At 44.8% G+C, this 19,137-nt stretch overlaps 1 protein-coding gene across 2 annotated transcripts in view; it reads left to right on the top strand.

Moving 5' to 3' along the window:
* Positions 1-13,865, top strand: part of GNPAT (glyceronephosphate O-acyltransferase) — a 30,816-nt gene extending 16,951 nt beyond the window's left edge. The window contains exons 5-17 of one of the 2 annotated variants that reach the window (XR_010936057.1): positions 1,608-1,735; positions 2,435-2,510; positions 2,762-2,913; positions 3,061-3,191; positions 4,657-4,880; positions 8,252-8,494; positions 9,920-9,999; positions 10,863-11,003; positions 11,280-11,379; positions 11,464-11,557; positions 12,034-12,095; positions 13,189-13,307; positions 13,560-13,865. Coding sequence is in view for 1 of the 2 variants with exons in the window: in XM_067711105.1 (XP_067567206.1) it covers positions 1,608-1,735; positions 2,435-2,510; positions 2,762-2,913; positions 3,061-3,191; positions 4,657-4,880; positions 8,252-8,494; positions 9,920-9,999; positions 10,863-11,003; positions 11,280-11,379; positions 11,464-11,557; positions 12,034-12,095; positions 13,560-13,603 (1,475 nt within the window). In the remaining variant the exon portion in view is untranslated. The remainder of the gene's footprint in view (positions 1-1,607; positions 1,736-2,434; positions 2,511-2,761; positions 2,914-3,060; positions 3,192-4,656; positions 4,881-8,251; positions 8,495-9,919; positions 10,000-10,862; positions 11,004-11,279; positions 11,380-11,463; positions 11,558-12,033; positions 12,096-13,188; positions 13,308-13,559) is intronic. The other variant, XM_067711105.1, reaches the window with a different exon arrangement.
* Positions 13,866-19,137: the final 5,272 nt, after the last annotated feature.

Genomic DNA, 19,137 nt, shown 5'->3' with positions numbered 1-19,137 from the left:
AGTGACGTTGAGCATCTTTTCATGTGCTTGTTGGCCAATTCTGTATCTCCTTTAGAGGAGTATTCAAGTCCTCTTGGTTATTTGTTTTCTTTGTTGTTGAATTGAAGGAGTTCTTTATATGTTCTGGATATTAACCCCTTATCAGATATGTGATTTATAAATATTGTCTCCCATTTCACTCTGTTGATTGTACCATTTGATGAGCAGAAGTTTTTAATTTTGGTATACAGTCGGCCCTCTGTATCCATGGGTTCCGCATCCATGGATTCAACCAGCCATTGATCAAAAATATTCAGGAAAAAAAAACTCCAGAAAGTTCCAAAAAGCAATACTTGAATTTGCCATTCACAGGAAACTATTTACATAGCAGTTACATTGTATTTACGATTGTTTACATAGCAATTGTATTAGGAATTATAAGTAATCTGGAGATAATTTAAAGTGTATGAGGATGTGCTAGGTGATGTATAAATACTCTGCCCTTTTATATAAAGGACTTGAACATCCAGGTGTTTTGATATCCATGGAGAGTCCTGGAACTAATGCCTCACAGACTCCCCCCAACCCCAGGGACAGCTGTAGTCCAGTTTATCTGTTGTTTCTTTTATCTTCTGTGCTTTTGGTCATATCCAAGAAATCATTGCCAAATCCAATGTCATGAAGTTTTTCCCCTATATTTTCTTCTAAGAGTTTTATTGTCTTGGGTCTTATATTCAGGTCCTTGATCCATTTTGAGTTAATCTTTGTATGTGGTGTGATTTTTTTTGGTAAGGTTCCACCTTCACGTCTAACATTGTTACTGCTATATAATATTCAGGAGTGTATATGTATCATAATGTGGTAGTTTTGCTGTTACAAACAAGCTTTCAATATGTTTTCATATTAGTGCTTTTATTTCTGTAGGATTGATTCCAAAAAAGTAGGATTGCTAAGGCGAATAAATGGTCTATCATCTCCTTTCTGAGCTAGCCAGGAAAGCTGGGGTCCAAGCCCACACCTTTGCTAATGGACACAGTAAGCAGTAAAGTAGAAACTGCCAGGACCTTAAGCACTTAGAAAGCGTTTCCATCTATACAGACACGTGAGGACGTTATTGGAAAATTAGGGGAAAATGAAAAGAACTGTTCTAAAACAGGTGGTAGAACTCTTTCTCTCATTCTGGACTTGCTTTTCTTTTCTAATCTGTGCCACTGAAAGAAGCGTGGTATTTTCACCTGATGGTTAAAAAGGAAAGGTGAGAGCTGGTTTGGCCTGACTGTGCAGAGCAGGGAGGATGTATGTTGATCTGTCACTGAGGTCAGCGGCACTGCTGACTAAGGCAGTTGGCATGGTGGCATAGTTGAGGCTGTCCCATTGCCTGCTGCTGCCCCACCTCTAGCTGGTCTGGTTGTAAATGCAGAGGTGCGTGGGGAGTGGGGTGCACAAGGTAACCTCCCAGCCAGCACCTGCCGACAGAGTCCCTTCTTTTCTTAATTCCATTAGATGCTTCTTCTTAAGATTAGGGGTGTCTTACATACATGAAATCTATCTTAATAGAATCTGAGCTGAGATATACATAGAAAGCTTCAAGGTCTGCAAATCAACATTAACCGTTGTTTCTTTCGTAGACTTCCTAGGAATGAAGATGGTTGGTGAGCTGCTGCGAATGTCGGGGGCGTTCTTCATGCGGCGGACCTTCGGTGGCGATCAGCTCTACTGGGCGGTGTTCTCTGAATATGTGAAAACTATGTTACGGGTAATGCAAATAATAACCGACTACTTGCAAGCTGTGTTTTCTTTTCACTGAAGTTTGCTCTAAGATCTTACTTAAATTTGTGACTTTTTCTTCGTTTTTGTTTTTTCTTTTGTTGCAATAGAGACTTTTTTAATATAAATTTATTTAGTTAGTTATTTTTGGCTGCGTTGGGTTTTCGTTGCTGCGCATGGGCCTTCTTTTTAGTTGCAGCGAGCGGGGGCTGCTCTTCGTTGCGGTGCGCGGGCTTCTCGTTGCAGTGGCTTCTCTCATCACAGAGCACGGGCTGTAGGTGTGCGGGCTTCAGTAGTTGTGGCTCACGGGCTGTAGAGCGCAGGCTCAGTAGTTACAGCACACGGGCTTAGTTGCTGCGCGGCATGTGGGATCTCCCCGGACCAGGGCTCGAACCTGTGTCCCTTGCATTGGCAGGCGGATTCTTATCCGCTGCGCCACCAGGGAGGCCCTAAATTCGTAACTTCTGAATGGACTGCTTAGCTGGTTTTTCCCCCTCGAGGAATGTGCATAACCTCCGCAATCTGTTTCCTCTGTGTGACTCTCTTGTCTAAGTTTCACTGTGAGCAGTGTTTGCTCGGAGGGCTGGGGAGGGAACTCAGGAAAAGGAATCAAAAGAAGCATTTATCACTTTGAGAGTAGGCAATGGGTTTTGTGTTTGTTTTGTTGGTTTGTGTTTTTTCTTTACAGAATGGTTATGCTCCTGTTGAATTTTTCCTCGAAGGGACAAGAAGCCGCTCCGCCAAGACACTGACTCCAAAATTTGGTAGGTTCCTTACAGACTGAGGGAAAAACACAAGCCCAGAGGCTCCAGGCGTGGTGTCATCGTAACTGCTGAATAGAACTTGACACTTTGTTTGCAAGATGTTCTTTACTTCATAAGTGTAACTGTTTCTTTAAGTTCAACTGTTTATATTTATGGGCTTGGTATATAATGTATACTCTTAGTATCTTCCTGCGGCCTTGTTTACTTTCCTTTTCAATATGTTTGAACATCATTTCTCCGTCCGTTTACAGGTCTTCTGAATATTGTGATGGAACCGTTTTTTAAAAGAGAAGTTTTTGATACCTACCTTGTTCCAATCAGCATCAGTTATGATAGGATATTGGAAGAAACTCTGTATGCTTATGAGCTCCTAGGGGTTCCTAAGCCGAAAGAATCTACAACTGTACGTAAAGGATAGCCAAGCTTGATCGTACTGGAATTTAAAGAAATTAAATTTCTTTAAATTTATATTTATTTATGATGTACTTTATACACCAACTGATTTCTGAATGTATTCCTGTTTTCTTTTCCCCTGTTGTGATACTCTCAGGGATTGTTGAAAGCCAGGAGGATTCTCTCTGAAAAGTTTGGAAACATTCATGTGTACTTCGGAGACCCTGTGTCACTTCGATCTCTGGCAGCTGGGAGGATGGGTCGGAGCCCATATAACTTGGTTCCAAGGTGCAAGGCCTGTGTTTTCATAACTGACATAGAAACAAGGATGAATATCTGAAAGTGTAAACTGTGATTCTTGAGTTGACCACTTCTAGCACTGAAACTTGATTATCTGAGATCACACCCCGGAGAAGCAGAAAGCTTCAATTAATACGTTCGCCGGACACTTAACTGCAGGATATATACATTAAACATGCAAAGCCAGACAGTGCTCAAACAAACAAAACAAAACACAAAACCCATTGCCTGCTCTCAAAGTAATAGATGCTTCTTTTGATTCCTTCTCCCCAGGCTCCCTCCCTAGTACCCTACTGACTTAAAAGTGTGAAGAAATAAGCCGTTGTTAACAAGTGCATGTATGGGAATTGCTGAGCACTATTGGTAGGCCAGCCAAAGTATCTACTAAGTATTGTTTTTGATCCTAGAAAGGATTGTTTAATAACGAATGGGAGTGAGTGCCTGTTCTCAAGAAGGTTATAGTTTTGTGGCAGGGAAATGTGTTAGCTTCTTCCAGCGTGCAGCGTGCAGGTACACACACACATGTGGGTTTTCTCAATGTAGAGAAACACACCCGCAGGAGTAAAGGAGACCAATCGCCTGCCCAGCCGGGCTTCCGTGACCGCAGCATCATTCATGATTCATCTGTAGCGCCAGTGGTCCCACGGCAGCTGGCAGCCTCGCTCGCAGCCTCATCAGCTGTCAGAGGCAGATGTTAGCTTTCGGCAGCCACGAGCTTTCACTTGGTCCGTCTCAAGTTGGCCAGTTATATCCATTACCAGGGAGTCCTCACTGGCTACAGCTTTCACGCTAAGCCACCTTATGTGCCTGCTGTTAGGTCCTATGCATATATCCTTGCTCCAGCCAGCTCTGGGTAGGTTCTGGATATCATCTGACTCAACGCTGGGTGATTCACGCATGAGGACTCTGTCAGGCAAGGACCGAGACGGTGCCTAGCAGGTGCCCTGAAGCTTCTCAGAAGGGCGGTGTAGCAGTCAGGCCAGCGGTACAGCCTGTCGGTACAGGCATGAGCAGTTGCCAGGCATATCATATCGTCACCTGTTAGGCGTGTTCTGCAAGAGCCGTGTTCAAAGCCCTGTGGGTTCTCAGGAGACAGAGCAGTTCAGTCCGCGGGAGGAGGCATCGGTTTTCACAGAAGAAGTGATGTAGCCCACTGACAAAGCAGCAGCAAGTGTTTTTTGTCTGTTTGCTTTGGCCTGGAACCAGGGGTAATAAAACCAACCCTCTTGCCTTGAGTACTTTTAATCACCTCTCAAGAGCATAGCCCAGAGACGAATGGACAGATCCCACTCTAGTAAAGTGAAAGTATATTTTTGCAGCGTGACCTGAGAGAGTTCAGTTGGCAGAAAGTATGAGAAACCTTCTAAAGGGTCTGTCTTCTCCCATTCCCTTCTCCACTCACATTGTCTAAGTAGCAGAACTGTAATGGGTTGTTCTGTATTCTTCCTTTTAGATATATTCCTCAGAAACAGTCGGAGGACATGCATGCCTTTGTCACTGAAGTTGCCTACAAAATGCAACTCCTGCAAATTCAAAACCTGGTTCTGAGCCCGTGGCCACTAATAGTTGCTGTTCTGCTTCAGAACCGGCCATCCATGGACTTTGATGCCCTATTGGAAAAGACTTTATGGCTGAAAGGCTTAGCCCAGGCCTTCGGGGGCTTTCTCACTTGGCCTGGTATGTATGTGGGACATATGTGGTGATAATGCTTGCTTTTTTTATTTCTTAATTTGGAAAAGTTGTAGCCTAGACGTGAAAAAAAAACCCATATAGGACTTTAAGCAAAGCATTGCTCAGAGGAAGCAAGCCTAATCTGTTTTTATCGCTCTAGGACATTGAACGTAGCGTATCAATTATTTGAGAAGAATTGTTTACATGTCATTTCTCCCTGGGAGGCTCTGAGTAGACAGAGGACCAGAACACCCTCCCTTGCTTCCTAGCAGAGTGGAGAATAAATAATGACTCTCTGTGCTCCACATATTCTTCCCTCTACACCCACCTCTTTCTTTTTCTTCTTTTAAATTTTTTTTTAAATTTTTATTTATTTATTTTATTTATTTTTGGCTGCGTTGGGTCTTCGTTGCTGCACGCGGGCTTTCTCTAGTTGCGGCGAGCGGAGGCTACCCTTCGTTGTGTGTGGGCTTCTCATTCTGGTGGCTTCTCTTGTTGTGGAGCACGGGCTCTAAACTCGTGGGGTTTAGAGTGCAGGCTCAGTAGTTGTGGTGCACGGGCTTAGTCACTCCGCGGCATGTGGGATCTTCCCGAACCAGGGCTCAAACCTGTGTCCCCTGCATTGGCAGGGGGATTCTCAACCACTGTGCCACCAGGGAAGCCCCTACACCCATCTCTTTCTACCATATTATATTTGCAACCCATTTGCCTCACTGGATTGTAAGGATTAAAGGGCTGGTCTTGGAGAACTGTATACAATTCTCTGATAATAACAACTTTGTAGAAACCTCATTGGAGTTATGAAGACTATGCCGGGAGTTTGGGATGTATATGACAATAGTTAGCTTAAGTTGTTTTCAGTCTCTGATTTAAAATTGTAGAGACTACAATTGGAAATGCAGTCTTTTTAAGACCGGATAATTATTTATAGTCAAGTATTTACTGTCCACTCATTAAACCCATACTGAGCACCTAGTGGGTGCTGGGAACTCCCAGGGGTACAAAGATGAACTAGATGCAACCCTTGTTCTGGAGGTTCTGCTGGTGTGTGGAAGACAGGGTGGGTAGTAATGTGTAAACTAGTAGAGAGGGCTCAGTGACATGAAGACAAAGAGCTACAGACAGATTGCTGGGGCTTACTGAGACTGCTGCGTAGGAAAGGGCCCACGCGCAGGGAAGATTTCATAGAAGCTACTTGAGCCCATCTTGGTGGGACGGTAGGCGCTCTTCAGGAAGACAGATGGAGAGGAGCGTTGTTAATGTAAGGATCAGGAAACACGCGATGGCGGGTGTGACAGCCCCGGGCATCCCTTGAGCTGCTGGCGGTTGGTAACATTAGAACATTGGCTCTGGGAAGGGAGTGATGGAGGCGGAGATGTGGACAGAGGCTGGATCATAGAGGCCTGCTGCCTGGGGATCTAGACTGGAGTCTGTAGGTCACAGGACGCAGACGTGGGTTTTAGGCAGCGAAGTGTGAGGGATTGGCCTTTAGCAAGCAGCCCGGTGTCAGGTTTTTTGTTTTTTTTATAGGGTGGTATGTTTTTGTTCTTTTATTTTGGCTGCACTGAGTCTTAGTTGCGGCATGCAGGGTCTTAGTTGCAGCTCCTGTGCTCGGTAGTTGTGGTGCACGGGCTTAGTTGCCCCGTGGCATGCGGGATCTGGTTCCCCGACCGGGAATCGGACCCAGGGCCCCTGCATTGGGAGCATGGAGTTTTACCCACTGGACCCCCAGGGAAGCCCCCGATGTCAGTTTTAAAGATGGACCACAGTGGGGAGAAACTGGAGGCAGGGAGACAATTGAGCAGGTTGCCGTGCGTAGATAAGAACTCAGGAAGCCGAGCCAGGCAGCGGCAGAGGGCGGTGTGGCTGAGAGAGGCTGGGAGGAATTGCCAACAGGAGTGCCGGCCAGTTGAGTGTTGGTCACCAGGAGGGAAGTAAAGATGAGTCCGAATCCCAGTATTGTTAACGGTCTGATGGGAAGCAAAGGACATGTGGACTGCAATACAAGGCAGAAAGTCGTGAAAGACGAATGTTCGGCCCAGAAACGTGTGAAAGCAGAGGCACCTGTCTTTCTAAGGTGTTGGTTTTTCAAGAGGGGATAAATATGTGGCCAGTTCACAGCGAAAAGTACCTGTGCAGCTGCCACGACAACTCCAGTTGTTACAAAGTGAGAGCTGCTTGGTATCCAAGTACCAGAAGTCATGTAGTTATCAAACACTATTCCTAATCTAGAACATGGTATGTATATTCGGTTCCTTTTTGCTTTTTTACCCAGATTATCCCATATATTCTTAAGCATTCTGTCTCGGCCTTTTTATGATATACATATCATTATATGTACCTGTCACATAAATTATCTTGTATTATATGTATGATGTCATGTGCTGCACCCTTACCTCGAGCAAGCTGAGACAGGGCAGATTAGTCCAGAGCGGATGTGACGAGTCCGAAAGGAGAACCGCAACTCCCCCTTGTCCCTTCCGTGACACACGAGCAGCGCCCCTGCCTGGCACACCTGTCAGCCAGCTGAGACAAGGCAGGTTAGCCCAGAGCGGATGTGATGAGTCCGAAAGGAGAACCGCAGCTCCCCCTTGTCCCTTCCGTGACACACGAGCAGCGCCCCTGCCTGGCACACCTGTCAGCCAGCTCTTTGGCTCGGGTGAGCAATAAAGGTATTTCCCTTATCAAGAGTGTTGTTAAATATCACCGTCTCTTTATTAGACTTGTCATTCTAACTCCTTGGCTATCTCTAGGCCAGTGTAGTGTCAGGTGATGACTTACCGGGAACTGTTATGAGCCTGCCTCTTCAGTTATCTTTGATGTAGGAAAACCAGAAAAATCTCCTCAGTGTCCCTCTGTGCTCAGAGAGACCTGAAGCTAGAAGAGTGCCTCTCTGGGCTGCCCTCGGGTTTACCTGCAAAGTTGTAAAGCGATATCCTTGCCGTCTCGGAATTGGTCTAAGCAAGGTGTGTGTATGTGTGTGTGAAGCATGTCTTCCTGTCTTAGTATTCTTAAATTCCCATATATGTGATTTTCTTGTCCTGTACCTTGCAATTACAAAACCTTGGTTCCTGAGGAAGTGTTGGTTTTCAGAGTGGGAAGTGATGTGCATTTCAGAATGGCTGACAGATTGGGGGTAGATAAGAAAGCATGTTACATGTTCTCAGAGAGAGCTGATTTATGAAAGAGTGCTTTTAAAATATCCTTCACATATGGTATCATTAGCCCAATTGCTGGAGCCTAAAACCCGTACCTGGCACTTGAAAATAAACGTGTCGGGTCAGTAGCGTTGATTCATACTGAGCCTAAGACTCCCAGCAGTAACCTTCCCATTTCTGTGCCATTTGCCTGAATGAATTGTCTGTGTGTGCGTGTAGATAATGAACTTGCTGAAGAAGTGGTCCAGTCCAGCCTTCTTCTGCATTCCAACATCGTCAGCCTCGTCAAAGACCGGGTGACTCTGAAAGTGGACTCTGGAGGCCCAGAAGTGGTCGATGGGCTTGTCTTCCAGCACGTCACTCTGCTCGTGTGCTCGGCTTACAGGAACCAGCTGCTCAACGTTTTTGTCCGTCCTTCCTTAGTAGCTGTGGCATTGCAGATGACGCCTGGGTTCAGGAAAGGTAACCTTTGGGAAGGTGGTCTTGAGTTTTGGAAGAGACCTGGCCGTTGAGTTCCATATAGAGAGCAACGTTTGAAGCCTTCTGTTATGATGCTCTGCCACATGCCTGCAGCCCACACACCAGCAAGGGATGGGACCTCTTCTCAGAGCTCATTAGGTTTTTTTTCCCCTACATACCTGGCCATAGAATTTGGGAATTGCAAGGGACCTAAGAAATCATCTCATCTCAACCTCTCCTTTTATAAATAAGGAAAGTGAGGCCAGAGATTCCTGATCCCTTAAGGATCTGGGACTAGAGCACAGCTCCCCACTTGCTGGTCTGATGCTCTTTTTCTGACGTCACTTCCCGCATCTGACAGAAGCAGACAGGGCGGGTAAACGGTCCAGCGGTGTGTGAGTGCTCAGCACACGGTAGCATTCTGGCCGCACCGAGGAGTGTAATAATGAGTAGAACTCTTTTTCACAGAAACCTGTAGTCAAGGCCAGGGGTTTTCTCCCCGGACTGCACCTTCGAATTTCTGGAGGCTGAGTCCCATCCCCAAAGGTTTCTGATGCAACTGGCGGGGGTGTGGGCCAGAAATCGATGTTTTTGTTTTTGGCTTTTCAAAGCTCTGTAGATAATTATAAGGAAAAGCCAGAGTAGAGAAACACTGAGCTCAGCCACAGACCTTTAGCCTTGGAAGGAACCTCAGAGGTCCGGCGTTCATGCCCTCATTTTGTGAATGAGGAAACTGGGTCCCAGAGACGTCAGACAGCTTAGTTCAGGACACAGAAAACTCAAAGCTTGATCTTAGTTCTGTCTGAGGCTTCTTACGTTGGGATTTGTCCACAACTGCGGGGCACATACGTGGTCTTCTAGAGTGTTTCAGTGTGAACACCCTGAAATTGGAGGCAACCGTTTGTGTCCATATGGATGTATATTTTTCTAATGAGAAAATTCACGTCAGAAAGCTGGTCTGTAGCCGACGGTCAGGGCAGACCTACACGCCCGAGGGATAAGACAGTAGTCTCTATGATTGTGTGCCAGTGTGTCCTAGCGCTAAAGGTACAGTAGAGACATCAGCAGATATGAGTGTGGAAGGGAATGAAGGAAGCCATTCCTTTCCTTCTCTGCTAGGGAACCACGTACAGGGGAAATGAAGTGCCCTGGCTTCTGCGGAATGTGGCCTCTCGCTCGTTACCAGACTGACTGGTTAGAGACCTGGTTGTAATTCAGTCTCAACCATTGAAACTATGCTAGCCTGTAGTTTCTCTGTAGGTAAAATTTGGATTGGTTATAGCTTCCTTTGGGGGCCTTAATTCTTGTCCCTGGTATATGAATAATATGCCTTTAAAATACTGCATTTTGGAGTATCATGGACTTCTTGGTACTCCCTGAATGTTTAAAGAGCAGAGTTGTAATTTTATGTAATGAATTTATTTCCAGAGGATGTCTACAGTTGCTTTCGCTTCCTATGCAATGTTTTTTCAGATGAGTTCATCTTTCTTCCAGGAGATGCGCTAAAGGTAAATCCTTCGTGCCAAAGAGCAGGTGTGTTTGCGGAGTGAGTTCTGGAAACGCTAGGCTTGGATTCACGGGGGTGTCTTCCCTGCCTTCAAGGCTACGTGCAGCAGAACAAAAGAGAAACATGGACACTCACAGTTCAACAAACTCTGTTTTAATTCTTGGTCAGGTTTAATCAATAATTTAGGGATTATTTGGTGAGAGGAACCAAATCTTTGAACCATTAGCGCAGCCACTGTAAATAAACCAACTCTATTTTGTTAGAAAATTTAGCAACCAGCACACTTTTTCCAGCACCACTTGTTAGGATGAGTAGGCCCTTTTGCTTTGCGATTAGAGAACAGTGGTCCTGCCTAGTGGTGTAGACAGCAAGTGAAGGATCGGGCTCCCAGAGCTGGACTTCTGGCTTGCTGGGCTGGGGGCAGTGCCAGCATTGACAAGTGGGTTAAGTGTCTGTCCGTTAGGCTGAGGGCCACAGGTTTTATTCAGTAGGAAATGAGGGCAGCCGTTCTCAGCATAACATGACTCTCAGTACTTTTTGGACTTGCTACATGCACTTCTATTCAAGAGCAAGGAGTATGCTCGTCAGTGCAAAGCGAAGGAGAATCTGTGGCCCAGGTGATGATCTCTGAGGCTCATCAGGTTTTTGGTGTTCGCTGTATTTGAGGTTCAGCACTGTGAGTGTTGGAACACTGCTGCTCTGGCTCCTGTCTGACAGCCACAGCAGTCCGGGAAGGCTTGCAGAATTAGCTGGTATTTCCCTTGTTCTGCGGGCACAGGGCTGCACATGCTGAGCCCAGCAGTGGATCGTTGACCTCAGTTATAAATTAGAGGGTGCGTTCTGTCTTCTCCCCTCCCCTTGCAGGACTTTGAAGAAGGCTGTTACCTGCTTTGTAAAAGTGAGGCCACACAGGTGACGACAAGGGACATCCTAGTTACAGAAAAAGGAAATACTGTGCTAGAGTTTTTAATAGGACTCTTTAAACCTTTTGTGGAATCTTACCAGGTGTGTAAATCTTTCGCAAGTTCTCCTTCATCCTCCCATAGCAAATATAACTAAGACTTTCCTACCCTGTACTTGTTTCTGGTCTGAAGAGCAAGTGTCTTCCCCAGGTGAAAGGTAGAACTTTTTTTGGTGGGGATCAGGGGGAGGTCTTAATTCTGCTCTAATATAAAGTATCGTTCTGTCAAGAGCGGCAGGTGTAAAGTTATTTACTCTTCTCCGGTATTTGGCTGCTCTGTTTCACTTTCTGTTCCTCTCATCCTCCCTCTTAAAAATCAGATAATTTGCAAATACCTCTTGAACGAAGAAGAAGGCCACTTCACTGAGAAACAGTACTTGGTGAACGTTAGAATATTCACAGGTCAGCTTCTCCATCAAGGTGAGTCACACCTCTGTGGGTGGTAACTTCTGTTAGTTGAGCACAGAAAGGAAGCCACTAACTCTCCCTTTCCCTCTCTTTTAGGTGCCTCACAGTGTTACGATGTATTATCCTCCGATGTACAAAAAAATGCCTTAGCAGCTTTTGTGAGGCTCGGTGTGGTGGAGAAGAAGAAGGTGTAAGTAACTGTGCACGGTGCCCAGGGTGAGCTCAGGGCAGCGACAGCTCAGAGCAGTTGGGCACCAAGTCGAGAGAGAGATGTGGGAATGCAGGATCTAGGAGACATTACATCATGCTTCACTTATCCATGTCCTGGTTAGCTAAGTCACTCTGAGTTACCATGCGAATTTTATTGTGGGTGTGAATAAAAACCACATTGAAGCAAAGAAAGAAAGTGCTTTAGGCCAGCATTTTAGCTTCGACCTAATACGGAAATTTATAGGTTAATTATAAGAAAAATTGGGGGGCGGGGCATGGTGTGTGTGTGTGTGTGTGTGTGTGTGTGTATTCTTACATATATATACACACAACTTTCAACTATTTCAAACGAGCCCTGAGAAAGACTGTTTAAAAGTAGTCTTACTATATAAATGATGGACGTTGTCTTTTCATCCTGGTTTATGCAGTAAGAAAGCTTGTTACTTTTTCTCCTAGAAATAATGATTATATATTTACTGTGAATGAACCTGCCACAACCAAGTTAGAAGAAACGCTTGGTAAGTGCTGCTTAATAAAAATATGCTGGGTTTGCACATTGCACTTAGCAACATATAGTAAAACAAGAAAGGATGGCACTAAATGCTTTATCAAAATGAACAGCAGTAGAGTTTTAGTATACGCAGAGAACTATTTCTGTCATCTAGAATTTTCTCAAGGAAACTAAGGAGAAAACTAGCAGAGAAGACACAGCAGGCATAAAATAGGCGGTCTTATACAACATAAAAATGATCAGCTCCTGACATAACTCATCAGGGTCCACGATCTAGACCTTTCCATCTAGTCCTAGTGAGCATCAAGAAAATTCCTCTCATTTTGGTCCTTGGATTCACTTGCTCCCTCTCCACCCTCAGATCTCTTCTTTCCCGTGTGAGGGTCGGGATCAATGTCCACATCATATATAGACTCTGAACTTGAAATTGGGGGCTGATAGCACATCCTTAGGAGAATAATCCAATCCAGACTCTTCTGCACATCCTATCAGCTTATAAAGAAATAGTCCAGTCCCAAAAGGCGAGGCCATTTGTTTATGGTATACAGTAAGAGTCAAGACTTTTGATATAAACAGATTTTCAAGGTCAGAGGAGGTAGAGAACACTTCTCATAGGAATGATGGGGTGACTTTAGAAGGGGAGGGTGTTAGCTTTTGAAAAAAATAATTGCTGATTATATTGAAAAAGCACTAGCTCACTGAGTGGATATTCTTACAAGTAGTATTTTTGTACCTAATCGTAACTCAGTACACTTGTCAAACCTGTATAGAAGAGCTATAGATAGATGTCTGCTGGGATTAGGGGAAAACCAGGGCAGGCGTATACTTAAAGGAGAGTCATTGAAGAAAAAAGTATAGAGGGCAAAGGTATGGTTGACAGAGAGAGGGAAGGTGAAAATGCTAATTTCTTGTTGAAGAAAATACGTAGGTTGAAATCCCAGTCTTTTCTTTCTTTTGGCCTCGCTGCGACTTGCAAGATCTTAGCTCCTTGACCAGGGAATGAACCTGGGCCCTCGGCAGTGAAAGCGCAGAGTCCTAACCACTGGACCTCCAGGGAATTTCCCCCCAGTCTTCTATTTATAGTATGTCTGAACTTTCAGAATACGTGACCTTGGAACTCGATTTTGAATTTGGTGAGAGGGGCATAAACTAAAACAAACCCCGAAGCCCTCATCGTGAGGACGACGGGATTGAGTTCTTCCTCTCAGAAGGCAGATACGTGAGTGTGAACGTACTAGACCACGCTAGACGTGAAGTTCAGGAAACATGGCTGTGGGGCTGGCCATGCCCATCGCCTCTGCGACACCTCTGCTTCTCCAGCGAAGGGTGCTGCTGTCTCCATTGGTGCTTGTCAGTCTGTAAAACTCTGCACAAGTGTCATGTGTTTCTCTTTTGCCAGTGCCTAAACAGTTGTACAAGGAAGGGCAAACTCAATATCATTTCATGAGCTGTCTGTGTCTTTCTCCCTTAGGTGGTAAGACACCAGTAGGAAAACCGGCAACTGCAAAGCTTTAATGATTGCCAAACGGTTACGGAAAAATTGGTCATATAACTACTGTCATCCAAGGACTCGTATTACAACAAAGAAGGAAGCAAAGGAAGAGACCATCTTCTCGTCCTTCATAAGGTGTCAAGAACGGCGGGCTTAGTAGAGAGGAAGAGTGACCAATTTAAGCAATCCGTGAAATCTCCACGTTGGTTAAAAAGGCATTTGTGTCCAACTCCACGTGTGTTTTAAAATAAAACAGGCTTTCGGAAACATGTTTGGAAAAACAAAGCCCAGCTCCTATTTCACTAATACTTTTTAACTTACTACATGTATTAAACTGTTACGTTGACTTCTGAATTAAAGTGCAGCATCGAGTCTAAAGGCTCTGGCTATCAAAAGAAAACTACTAGAAAGGGCATATCTGAGACTTCTCCTGGCTTTCTTTAATTAAAGTTGCCGCAAACAAGTGCACGTTTGACAGAGATCTGTAGTGTGGTAGCTAGCTTACAGTAAATTTTGCCACCCAAGGGCCTTAATCAATACAACTGAATTAGAGAAAGTACATGGAACAAAGAGAAGTTAGGAGAAGTATCATAAATAGGCTTAACAATTCAAGGGAAGAAAAGTTTGAAATAAGGTGGGTGAACAGCTAGCTTGACAGCCAGCCACTACTGGAAGTGACGTTTAAGCTGAGAATTAGGGTGAGAGGAGCCAGTCCTCGAAGTGTGGGCTTGAGGTGACAGGAGGTACGGGGGTGGGTGTGCAGAAAGAATAGTGATCGAAAGGTCTTGGGATTGGTTCCAAAGGACCTGAAATGTGGCTGAAACAAGAGTCATGGGAAGTGAAATTAAAAAGAAAGGCAGGTGTATTCGTCTGCTTGGGCTGCCATATGAAATACTACACAGTGGGCGGCTTAAACAGCAGAAATCTGTTTTCTCACCGTTCTGGAGGCTGGAAGTCCAAGACCAAGGTGCCAGCAAGGTAGGTTTCATTATGAAGCCTCTGTTCTGGGCTTGTAGGAGGCCACCGCCTTGCTGTGTGTTCACATTACCTCTTTGTGCATCTGGAGACAGAACAGTCTTCTCTGCTTTCTATTCTTAGAAGGGCACTAACCCTGTCAGATGAGGGCCACACCCCCATTTACCCCCTCTAGCCCTAATTTCTTCCCAAAGGCTCATCTCCAGATACTGTCACACTGGGGATTAGGGCTTCAATATCTGAATTTGGGGGCCACCGTTGAGTCCATAGCAGCAGGGCTCAACATATGTAGTGGCTTAGAGACTCTTGTAAAACATTTGAACAGGAATATAAGTGCCATGGGAAATGCTGAAAAGTTTCTCGACCTGTGGTTGTAGGACTATCTGTATGCAAATTCCTGGAATGTGCGTTTGTTCCCCAGAGGCCAAACTGTTTCTGCTGCACATTCAGATTGGAGAGCCATTGCTGTAGTCCGTGTGGGGGGGCAGAGGGGCCCTCCGTGTGGCTCTGCTTGTTTCGGGAGCCAGAGAAGACTGGCGTGTGTTGAGGCTGCGTAAGAGCTGAGTCAGTTGGGCTGTTCCTGGCTGAGGGCTGTGTGGCACGCCAGCCAAACGGCACCGAGCTGCTGCCCTCCAGGGAGACCAGAGCAGTGGGGAGGCGGGGTCCTGGCCAACCCTAGCTGCGTAGGCATGCCTTACAAAGGATCCCTGCACACCCGGTTTGGTTACTTGTTCTCTTCTCATGCCATGAATATATGTGTTGAAGACTAAGGTGACTTTTATCTACTTTGAGACCTGTTTGTAATGCGTTTCAGGTTTGGGGACAAAGACCTTGGAGTTTGGGGTGCACGTGGCTATAGACTTGTCTCCTGGCCAGCTCTGGCATCAGAACCACACAAGCAAGCAGACAGGAGAGGTAGGAAAACGGGGTGCAGCCCAAACCAGATGAGGCCTTGCAGCAGAGGGAGACAGCTGTGGGGGGGGCAGGGGGCACTTCTCCCCTCTCAGTCTCCTCAGACCCTCCCAAGTCACCCAAGTCAACCTAAAGTCTCAGTCAAAGAACAGCACGCGTCATATGCTGTCAGAGCTTCAAAGCGTGTATGCTGTGCCCGGCCGCACAAGAGCTCCTGCACACGCCGCAGCTACAAGCCACACTGCTGTCCCTAAGGCCTTCCCCTCCACACCCCCGCCCGACCTATAAATTCTGCAGCTGCCCCTGCTTCGAAGTAAGTAAAAAGACCCTTAGCATCTGGTTTTCCAGGACAGTCTCCCATCCAAACAGTATAATGTAGCAGCTAAGAATGCAGGGTCCAAAGCCCAACTGGCTATGAAATCCAACTCTGCCGTACAGTAGCCCTGTGTTATGTGGGATTTGCTTAAACTCTCAGAGCCTCGGTTTCCTTATGCATAAAATGGGGATGATGCTAATACCTCTTGAGTTGTGAGAAACGTGTGTCAGTGAAATGTTTCAAAGAGTCCTTGGCAGCAAGGGTAACCTGTTATTACTGCTACTCCTGACTGGGACAAGCCCTCCTTGGCTTCTCAGAGTAAATGAGATTGGGTGCTTCTGGAGTGGTCATTGTGGCCATAGGCACTCGCATCCCTGACTTAGAGCAGGTCTCAGCCCAGCTGTTCAGCCCAACAGCATTATGGGGTGGTGCATTGCTCCATCTCTCTCTCTCCTCTCTCTCTCTCTCCTCTCTCTCTCTCTCTCTCTCTCTCTCTCTCTCTCTCTCCCCCCCCCCCCTCTCCTCTCTCTCTCCCTCTCTCTCTCGTTCTTTATTTAAAATCACCATCCTGGTGAGACCCAGTATATATATGTGCTATATACACATGTGGATGAATATTTCTCGATGTTTTAGTTTTTCTCCTTATGTGTTTTTCTTTTCCTTTTTCACCGCTCAAGTAATCAAGCTTCATTTTCCTTGTCTTGGGGGAAGTTAGCAGCGGGGTGGAAGGCAAAAACATCACCCACAAAATGTCTCCCTCTTAGGCTTTTTGGCTTTTGTTTTCACTGATTTAAACCCAAGGCAGAAAATGGGATTTTCAGGAAGAAGCAGGGCCCCAGGAAAGGAGCAGGGGGAGAGATGCCTGCTTCCTGCCCACTGCCTCTCGCCTCCTGCACCTGGCCCTGAAGTTCTTCAGAAAGCAAGAAGGTCTTGGGGCCGGGGTAGTTGGGAGCGGTTTGTCCTGCGGGACTCCATCTACTGTTGAGTCCAGAAATCGACGCTGGGTAGGGGCGAGGGCGGCAGGCGGGGTAGGGTGGGGAGAGCCAGCATGGAGAACCCAGCCCCTGGGGTTTGCCCGAGGGCCACCTTCATAGTGACAACAAGGAAACCACATATTCTTAATAGCCTCCACGCGATAAAAGATACTCTGTAAAGGGGACAGTCAGACAAAAAGAGAGCTCAGGGAAAATAAACATGAAAACGGGAAATGAAAAACTCAGTAGAAGGTTGGAAGATGAAGACATTTCTCACAAACTAGGGCAAAAATAGATGCTGAGATTCAACATGCATTCCTGACCTAAAAAAATTAAAACCACAACTCTTAGTTAACTGGAAGAGATGATCACTTCCTTAACATAATGATCGAAAGCCAGCATCAGGCTCTGAGGGAAAAAAAAACAGGAAAAACACTTCTAGTAGATACATATCTGGTATAATTTCTAATTCCTTGACATTAATAGCAAGCAAAAACTATGATTTAACATAGTTTTGGATGTTCAACTTAATATAGGATATTAAGAGAACTCCATAAGATGTATAAAAATTTAAGAGGTAAAATTATCCTTATTTGGGTGATGTGATTATATACTGGAAAACTCTTAAAGATTTCATTCACAAAAGCATTACAGATGAAGTACCAAGGAATAAGCTCACCAAGAAACGTGCAAGATCTACCTGAAGAAAAGTGAAAGTGCTGCTGAAATATGAAAGTACACGTGCATAAATAAATAAGATTCAAAATTATGAAGATGTCAAATTTCCTTAAATTAATCTACATTCGATATGATTTCAATCAAAATGCCAACTCTTGGAGGATGGTAAGGAGTGTCATTAAATTATTCAAAATGCAATTTGAATAATAGACATGTAAGAATACTTAGGAAAATACTGAAACAGCAGAAGAATGAGACCAGTCCTACCAGTTATTAAATTATAAATCTACAATTAAAACAGGTTGATAATGGCACAGAAATCAAAATATCAGTGAAACAGAACATAGAGCCAAAAATGTACCCAGATACACATCTAGTACAACTATAATAAATTACTAAAATGGCATTTCAGGGCTTCCCTGGTGGCGCAGTGGTTGAGTCTGCCTGCCAGTGAAAATAGTGAAAATTTGACATGTGATTGGCATGATTTCACATTTGAATTCTTCCTTCATTATACAGGTCCTTCCAGAACTCAAACACTGTGAGTGGAATATAGGTGTATAGTCCTTACTATATCTTCTTTCCTTTTGTTTTCATCATAAAGTGCAGTTTGTTCAGGATAGTACTTTACTGATAGCACTTTACTAAAAATGACTACATTCTTGGGATCCCTTATCCTGCAGTTCAAGTCATTAAAGATTCCTTTTGTTGAGTCCTTACCAGAAACAACAATCTGAATCTTGACATTTTCTATCCAGCCTAAACTTTTTCCCCTTTAAAGTTTTACTTTGAACCTTAGAACTCAATCACCTCCACTTAAAATTGTTGACACAAGCAGCTAATAACCATTTTTTGGTTTCTGCCTAACCTTGTGAGAAGTCTCTGTTAAAGCCAGTTCTCTGGGTGGTGCAGTGAACGGTGGTTCTTTTTCTTTCTATGTCGGCACATACACTTTCTCTACTCTTGGCACATAGGAGGTATGCATTCACGTAATTGGAAAAATTTGGATTTCTGATGCCAAAGGGTTAAAAGCCTCTTGGATTTCTTTGCAGTGATATACGGCCACTATTTTATTTTTGATCGGTGGCATTTTGGCCACTAATTAGTGTATTGAACGTTACTGTCAGTACTAGGGTTTTTGTTTCTGTTTTTTTTTTTGGCTCTTTCTTTTTCGGCAAATGTGAATCTTGTTTTGTATAAAACGAAATGATGTTCTCTTGGTCTCTGATGATGGGTTTAAAATTAAAAGATCATCCAGTTTTGGTGTGGGGTGATCCAGGACCATGTTGTGACTGATGTATATTAGTTATTTGGACATTTTCTTTTTGGATCTTTGCAAGGGGAAAACTACAAGTAATGAGTTTTATATAATTAATTTAAATTTGTTACAGGTTTTCACGTTCAGGATAAACAGTTTTTCAACCTTGGGTGAAAATACTTGCAACAGTTTTAAGGTGACTGTGTTTTACCTTGGGACAACTGTTGCATGCCAATTTGTGTGCGTGTGTGTGTGTGTGTGTGTGTGTGTGTGTGAGTGAAAACACTTCAAAAAGATGTAAATTATTTGCTCCGAGGCATGTGGGATCTTCCTGGACCAGGGCTCTAACCCGTGTCCCCTGCATTGGCAGGCAGATTCTTAACCACTGCGCCATCAGGGAAGTCCCATTTACCTAAATTTAAAATGTACGGTTTGGCCGAGCAA

The sequence above is a fragment of the Pseudorca crassidens genome, chromosome 16, assembly GCF_039906515.1.
Source record: "Pseudorca crassidens isolate mPseCra1 chromosome 16, mPseCra1.hap1, whole genome shotgun sequence".
NCBI classification, from domain to species: domain Eukaryota; kingdom Metazoa; phylum Chordata; class Mammalia; order Artiodactyla; family Delphinidae; genus Pseudorca; species Pseudorca crassidens.
The sequence above is the reverse complement of the archived record's forward strand: the minus strand, read 5'-3'. Positions and strand labels throughout refer to the sequence as shown.